The 8002-nt window shown below is 41.5% G+C and overlaps 1 protein-coding gene across 1 annotated transcript in view; it reads right to left on the bottom strand.

The window, feature by feature from the left end:
• GALNT5 (polypeptide N-acetylgalactosaminyltransferase 5) overlaps positions 1-8002 on the bottom strand; it is a 30135-nt gene continuing 22133 nt past the window's right edge. The window contains exons 8-10 of the mRNA XM_065413724.1: positions 7913-7993; positions 4941-5102; positions 1-141 (exon numbers count right to left, since the gene is read on the bottom strand). Of these exons, the coding sequence (XP_065269796.1) occupies positions 1-141; positions 4941-5102; positions 7913-7993 (384 nt within the window). The remainder of the gene's footprint in view (positions 142-4940; positions 5103-7912; positions 7994-8002) is intronic.

Here is an 8002-nt window from a genome sequence, read left to right as displayed (position 1 = left end):
TCAGTCAGCATAATAATTGCCAAACTGCCATTTCTGATAAGGATTTGAGGCATCACAGGCATTAACCCTCAGGATTTTGTGAGACTGATCCACTTCCAAACATGTTGGCTGCTGAAGGTGTTCTAAAACCATGTGATCCATCTAAAGAGAAACAGCACAGGACAATAGGTAACAGGACTCATACAGCAATTGTTATTATTTGCAACTGGAAAAAAAAAGCTTCAGAAATTATACTCAGTTTTCCCCAGTGGAGATTTTTGATCCCCAAGAATGCGCCCATTTTTGCATTTCTGCATTATGTAATGATTCATTCATAGGCTTAAAGGGAATTTTGGGTGGGATCCAAAGTTTACACCTGTTGTTGAACTAGAACTATATTAAACCTTCTGTGCTTCATGGGATTTTAATTCTTTGGAAATTAACGGATTAGTTTGCTTGCTGTCTAAATGGTAATTATCATGCAAAGGAAATAACTCCAGATGGCATTTGCAATATAGGATAACGTATGGCAGAAGACTTTGGTTTTCATACTGTGGTATTTCGCAACTGACGAAGTAAAAGCACACTTACTATGATGAAAAGTGTGTTAGGTATTTTGTTAATTAAGTCCAAGAGCTGGGATGCTAAATTGGATTATGAAATCGTGAGGAGTTTGAATGATTAGGGGCCTTATTCTTATCCTTTTGCACGTATGTGTGCATTTTTTAACCTACTTATACTTATTGCAATAAATTTGTTAGTCTCTAAGGTGCCACAAGTACTCCTGTTATTTTTGCAATACTACAAGTATCCTCAGTGGTAGGGACATTTTTACATTATTGCTTTACTCTGTATAATATTTGATAGCATAATTTCAGTCATGTATCTTAGTGAAATATTAGTGAAATCACTAACCGACTATTTTATTTGAACAAGTATTGGGGCTTTGTAGGTGTATGACAAATTCATTGAACATGCCTTTGTTCTGATGAGAATTATGATACCCAATGAGGGGTAAGGACTTCACTATTCCTGTGGCCAGCATTAACCCATTTCCCCCCTTGTTTTCTGGTTTGCAATATTCAGTTGCTGGAGTGACTAGTTTTTAACCCTTGTTATATAGTAACTCAAACTAGTCTCCTTTGTAATCAGCTTCCAAATGATCTTTCAGCAAAACAGCATCAAGTACCATATGGAAAGCCGGTGAATGTGAACCTAACTGGATTACAATAATACTCCTTTTTCTTGCAGACAGTACGGTGACACGCACATTAGAAAGTTAGAGATTTGGTTATATTAGGTGCCCTTTCCAAATTGTATCCTTTTCAGGAATGACAATTTTTTGTTTGTTTGTTTTTGTTGCAGAAATAGCATTTGCCAGAACCCCACAAAATGCTTCAGTTCTGTTAGGCTCCAAATTTAATCACCTTTAGGATTGTCCTAATGCCCCCTGGACTCTAAATGTCTCTGACTTCTAACATTACACTCTATCATTCCTGAACAATTCCAAACAAAACTAACAATAGCCATTGTTTTTGTAGGACTTGGACAACAGCGATGTTGTGTTCCACCAGCTGACTCTGTGCTAAGAGTTAAGTAGCCCTTGTGATGTGGTGTCTACTCCCACACAAGACTGAAATGGATTAAGATGGCCCGGCAGGCCAATTAACTGCACAGGCTGTGCCTGGAGGGGGAGCCAGGGAGCAGGGAATTGATTGAAACCAGGCTCTGCTGGGCAGGAACAGGTGAGGCCTATAATGCCAGGAAGCTGACAACAGACAAAGGCTGCTGAGAAAGGCTGTAGCCACTCCCTGAGAAGAGGGAGGAGGATTTGGAGTTAGTATACCCAGAGAAAGGAGGGGAACCAGGAGTGGTAGGAAGGAGTCCAGGGAAGGAGCAACAAGGGCTGCAGGAAAGCAGGCCATAGTTGCAGGTATAGGGTCCCTGGACTGGAACCCAGAGTAGTGGGTAGGCCTGGGTTCTCCTACCAGCCACTGGGGATATGGCACAGGCAGAGGACAGCAGACTGCCTGGGCATCCTGGAAAAACCTGGAAGGGGGAACCATGGAGTGATCTGGCTGGAGGGCTAAGTCAGAGGAAGCTGTGATTCGTAGAGTGAGAGGGGTCTGTAGAATGAGAGGACAATGGGAGAGACACTTCCAGGGGATGGCGTGACACCGGCTGGAGCTAATCCCCAGGATGGCCTGGAGGAGTGCCACCAACGGTGAGTAAACCCCATGACAGTCTTCCATTCCCAGAGCAGTGCTGACTCCATTGCACACACACAGAAGTAAACCAAAAAAGCCGTTTATTTTTAGTTAGAAATGAACCCTAACCACAACCCCAGATTTGAACCCTGGGTTTGAGAGGACAAGATTAAGATTCAATCCCTTTTGTGTGGACTTCCTCAGACCTGCAGGAGGGGAGAACTAAGGGTGCTCCTTAGCTCCACTTATAAGCCTTTTGGTGGAAGATGTTTTCTCTCCATTACCTCACATCCCCAGTGAGCAATTTACATTCTAAATTCTGTTTCTGCAAGGAAATGTGCTAGTGACTTATTTTTTTATTTAAATGTCTCTAGAGTTCTTTCACTTGCTGTATTAAGCTCAGTGGTGCAGAAGGTCCCCAGTGATGTTCCTGATTTAAAAAGTAATAACTTTTGAAATTGAACTTTAATCTAATCTAGAAAGTTTTGGTGTCAAAAACTAAGTCTTATTTCTCTCCATCTTTCTGGTTTTTTCTCTGTGTGTTTTCTGTCTGGCTTTTGCTGCAAAGTGGTTGAAGAGTTAGACATTTTGAACTTTGACTATCTGTTGTTAGGATGTCATAATTCCAGAGCTCCTTGTTCAATTAATTTCAATTTTTGTGGAAAATTTCTACCTTGCCTCAGAACTAATCTACTAATTCTGAGATTAACATTTTGTGGATTTTAGGTGGTGGCCAAATTTGGATTAAAATGGAAACTCAAATGCAACCTTAACGATAAAGCAATTTCCACATTTCTCAGCAAAATAAGAATCACTCAGCCTGTCTCATTCTCAAATTCTGGAGTTATATTTTATGCTACCAAAAAAATATCAGTTTTAATCCTGTGTTACAAATCCAATTACTATATTCAATATATAAACTTTTGTTTTTCTCTCCAAGACTTTTAAAAATAGTAGATACAATAAACCTTAATATTGAGCAAGTAACTTACTCTCACTGTGCCTCAATTTCCTACCTGTAAATAGAGGTAATAATAATACTTCCTCTCTTCCACCCTGTCTTGTCTATTTAGATTAAAAGCTCTTCAGGGCATAGGCTGGCTCTTATTATGTGTATGTACAGTGCCTAGTGCAAATAGCCCTCATCATGTCTGGGACCCCTACATGCCACAGTAATACAAATAATGAATAATAGTCACCCTCATTAATATTCAAAACAAAATAAATAAAATAAAACACCCAAACTCAGGAGATGTTAATAGTAACATATTGGGTAATGTTTTGTTTTTCTTTGTACAATGACAAGTCCCTAGCCTCTGTTTGCCAGAAGCTGGGAATGGGCAACAGGGGATGGATCACTTGATGATTACCTGTTCTGTTCATTCCCTCTGGGGCACCTGGCGTTGGCCACTGTCAGAAGACAGGATACTGGGCTAGATGGATCTTTGGTCTGACCCAGTGTGGCCGTTCTTATGCTCTTCAGACGGCCCAGAAAGGATAATATTTCATCAGTGGGGGGTGGGGGAGAAAGGCATTCAAGTCTTTTTGGCTTGTGAGTTTTTATGGCTGTTTTCAAAGGAGGGGGACTGACAGTGATAACTTTCGACTGTCTTTCTCCCCACAGGGCTGGTACTACAAGCTTCCAGTGTCCAGGGCTTTCCTAAAAACTAATCTGATCTACTTCAGTGAACTAAATGATATAGTTCAGGCTTGTCACTAGTTCAGTCCTGTGCAGGTACAATCATCTGTGTCCAATTGTGTTGAATTGGGTATTGTGGCTTTGTAAAATGAAACATGACTTTCTGTATCCTAGCAGGAACCATCAAATGTATCTAGTTTAAGGCTTGAAGTTCAGCCTGGAAGAGTTGCTGACCATCAAAAATTGTCACTGTACCTACTGTGCAATCTGGTCTCATAAATGGCTGACAATTTTCTTTTATTTTTACAAAATATCCTGGCTTTTGTAAGGAGTGATTTTTTTTTTTTTTTGGTTTGAGGAGGGTTTTTTGTTGTTGTTTTAGATTGGCTAAAAAGAACAAATGGAAGGAGAGTCAATAATGGAATGTGTTATTGAATATCGATCAGGTAACACAACAGCTAGACTTTTGTTTCCTAAATTGAAGGCTTCTCTAAAAGCATGTCATTTCAGAGGGGGAAAAATCATTTCTAATTATTCATGGAACTTTTTAATGCTTAGAGTTATCTACAAGCCTGAATCTTTGACTTTGCAGAGGTAGGAAAAAAGAGAACAAAATGTCATTTGAATAATTGTGTGTGTGTGTGTGTGTGTGTGGTTAGTTTCACTATATTACATTTTGCTTGATGCAATGCTAATGCAGCACACTGATATACACCACCCTGAAAGGTAAATGGGGCCATGGGAGTGAAATCACACTGGCAGCTGGTTAGCTTTCAATGTAACTTGGAGGAAATAATCTTGAGGATTGAAAACTGCGTTAGCAGACTAATGATCAGAGTGCCTGAAATAATTTGAAGTAATGTGTACCTTAGGAAAAAGGCGATTTTTGTCAACCTTTTTTCCTCATATCTATTCAGAAATTCACAAAGAGACAAACTAAATGTGTGTGTTTGTTTCTCTTTATATCTTTGTGAATTTGGTATAGTCTCTCTCACTGCCAAACACGTGAAAATCATACAACACCGGCAATAAGTATTGTTTTCCTTTGTTTAGTTTTATTTCAGGTGTAACTACGGTGGTAGTGGAGGGGAAATCATTACAAATGCTCTACTTACCAGTTCTGGTTGAAAGGCCACCAATGATTTATGCAACCATTTCAGGCTATTGTTTCTGTTATCGCAAGGGTACAGGCCCAGTGTTCTCTTTGCATCTACTGGTGCTACGCAGAAGTCCCCATGTTTTATTAGTCTCAGCCAAGTGTAGTTGAACTTCTGGTTCTGTGGAGGAGAAACAATAGCAGACTGATTTCAGTTTGGGTTTTGTGAGCTATTTCCCTTTATTTCTCTATCTTACACGTCTAAAAAATCCAGCCACATAAGTCTAGGTTTTGTATAATTGTTCCAGATATGCCAGGTTCTGTTCTGTTAGTGTGAATCTGGAGCAAATTCACAGAATAAAGTTCTGGTCTAAGGCCTGATAGTGCTCTCGGTGACCTCAGTAACCAGACTACTTCCAACTTTGATTAGAAAACAATCTGTCACTCAAACTGCTGTAGCTGAGATCAGAACATAGCCCAATAACTCAAAGTTTTCTAATGTTTGCATTAACAATGTACTATTACAGGGATTCTCAAACTATGGTCAACAAAGCATTTCCTGGTGGCCCACAGAGCAGAACGGAGTACAGGGTAGTTGTGAGGGTGGGAGAGGAGAGGATCTTTTATAAACTGGACTGTAGAAATGAAGAGTTGGAGACAGCACCAGAACAAATTCTGAAAAGGGGATTTGTCTACTACTACCAACACCAGATTGCAATGGTGGGGCTTCAGGACTGGCCTCCCACGATGGCAGAACAGCGCCCAGTGACAAAAGGCCAACCCTGCCCCCTTTAGGACAGTTACTCTTGATCAATCCTAGCAGGTGCCCTGATGTCTATATTGGCTAGTAATCAGTAGGGTATTACCCATCAGGAGGCACTTCCTATAAAAGACAACAGAGGAAAGTAGCCCCGTTCCTGCAGAAACTTCCATAGACTCATAGACTCATAGATTTTAAGGTCAGAAGGGACCATTGTGGTCATCTAGTCTGACCTCCCGCATGATGCAGGCCACAAAAGCTGACCCACCCACTTTCCCTTAACTCAGCTGTTGAAGTCTCCAGATCGTGATTTAAAGACTTCAAGTCGCAGAGAATCCTCCAGCTTGCGACCCCTGCCCTATGCTGCGGAGGAAGGCGAAAAACCTCCAGGGCCTCTGCCAATCTACCCTGGAGGAAAATTCCTTCCCGACCCCAAATATGGCGATCAGTAGAACCCCGAGCATACAGGCAAGAATCTCCAGCCGGACCCTCATTTTCCCAGCGATGGCACGTTATTGCCTAATTGACTAAAATCACGTTATCCCATCAAACCATTCCCTCCATGAACTTATCTAGCCTAATCTTGAAGCCAGGGAGGTCTTTCGCCCCCACCGTTTCCCTCGGAAGGCTGTTCCAAAATTTCACCCCTCTGACGGTTAGAAACCTTCGTCTAATTTCAAGCCTAAACTTCCCCACGGCCAGTTTATATCCATTCGTTCTCGTGTCCACATTAGTGCTGAGCTGAAATAATTCCTCTCCCTCCTTGGTATTTATCCCTTTGATATATTTAAAGAGAGCAATCATATCCCCCCTCAGCCTTCTTTTGGTTAGGCTAAACAAACCGAGCTCCTCGAGTCTCCTTTCATAGGAAAGGTTTTCCATTCCTCGGATCATCCTAGTGGCCCTTCTCTGTACCCGTTCCAGTTTGAGTTCGTCCTTTTTAAACATAGGAGACCAGAACTGCACACAGTACTCCAAATGAGGTCTCACCAGCGCCTTGTATAACGGAAGCAGCACCTCCTTGTCCCTACTAGAAATACCTCGCCTTACGCATCCCAAGATCGCATTAGCTTTTTTCACAGCCACGTCACATTGCCGACTCATAGTCATCCTGCGATCAACCAGGACTCCGAGGTCCTTCTCCTCCTCCGTTACTTCCAACCTATGCGTCCCCAGCTTATAACTAAAATTCTTGTTAGTCATCCCTAAATGCATCACCTTACACTTCTCACTATTAAATCTCATCCTATTATTATTACTCCAATTTACAAGGTCATCCAAGTCTCCCTGCAGAATATCCCGATCCTTCTCCGAATTGGCAATACCTCCCAACTTTGTGTCATCCGCAAACTTTATCAGCCCACTCCTACATTCGGTTCCGAGGTCAGTAATGAATAGATTAAATAAAATCGGACCCAAAACCGAACCTTGAGGAACCCCACTGGTGACCTCCTTCCAACCTGACAGTTCACCTTTCAGTACTACCCGCTGCAGTCTACCCTTTAACCAGTTCTTTATCCACCTCTGGATTTTCATATCGATCCCCATTTTTTCCAATTTAACCAATAATTCCTCATGCGGCACAGTATCAAACGCTTTACTAAAATCGAGGTATATTAGATCCACCGCATTTCCTTTATCTAGAAGGTCTGTTACTTTCTCAAAGAAGGAGATCAGGTTGGTTTGGCACGATCTGCCTTTCGTAAACCCATGTTGTAATTTGTCCCAATTGCCATTCGCCTCAAGGTCCTTAACTACTTTCTCCTTCAAAATTTTTTCCAAGACCTTGCATACTACAGATGTTAAACTAACAGGCCTGTAGTTACCCGGGTCCATGTACCCTCCCTTCTATGCTGGCTTTGTTACTGTGGTAGAGTACACTAGTGGGCCTGTTGTATTTAAAGTTTTCTCTCCACTATAGGCATGTATGGAATTTTGCATTTGAGTTGTATTTCAGACTTCTGTTTGGTTTGGAGGGTCTCGGAGCTTTCATGAAATGGTGCAGGCTCCATTGCTTAGCTATTGCCTCTACAAACACAGCCCAGTACTCATTTCTTGTTTTACAAGATGGCATCTTTTGGCAATGTGTCCTGGCAGTAAGGATTACATGAACTTCCAAGATGGACTTCAAGTCAGTGAGGTGGTGGGTAGGGAGATTCTTTAGCATAAGCAATAAAACTGACAATATTTGACATCCAATATACAAACCAGCAATCCCAAATACATCTTACCTTGTTGCTAATGTTACAAGTCTCAAAGGCCAGAGTGGAGTTTTCCACAGTAATGCATCTAGCCATAGCTATGTTAACAATCTGGGAACA

This window comes from Emys orbicularis, chromosome 11 (genome assembly GCF_028017835.1).
Source record: "Emys orbicularis isolate rEmyOrb1 chromosome 11, rEmyOrb1.hap1, whole genome shotgun sequence".
Lineage (NCBI taxonomy): Eukaryota > Metazoa > Chordata > Testudines > Emydidae > Emys > Emys orbicularis.
Note: the sequence above shows the minus strand (reverse complement) of the source record. Positions and strands in the feature narration are given on the sequence as shown.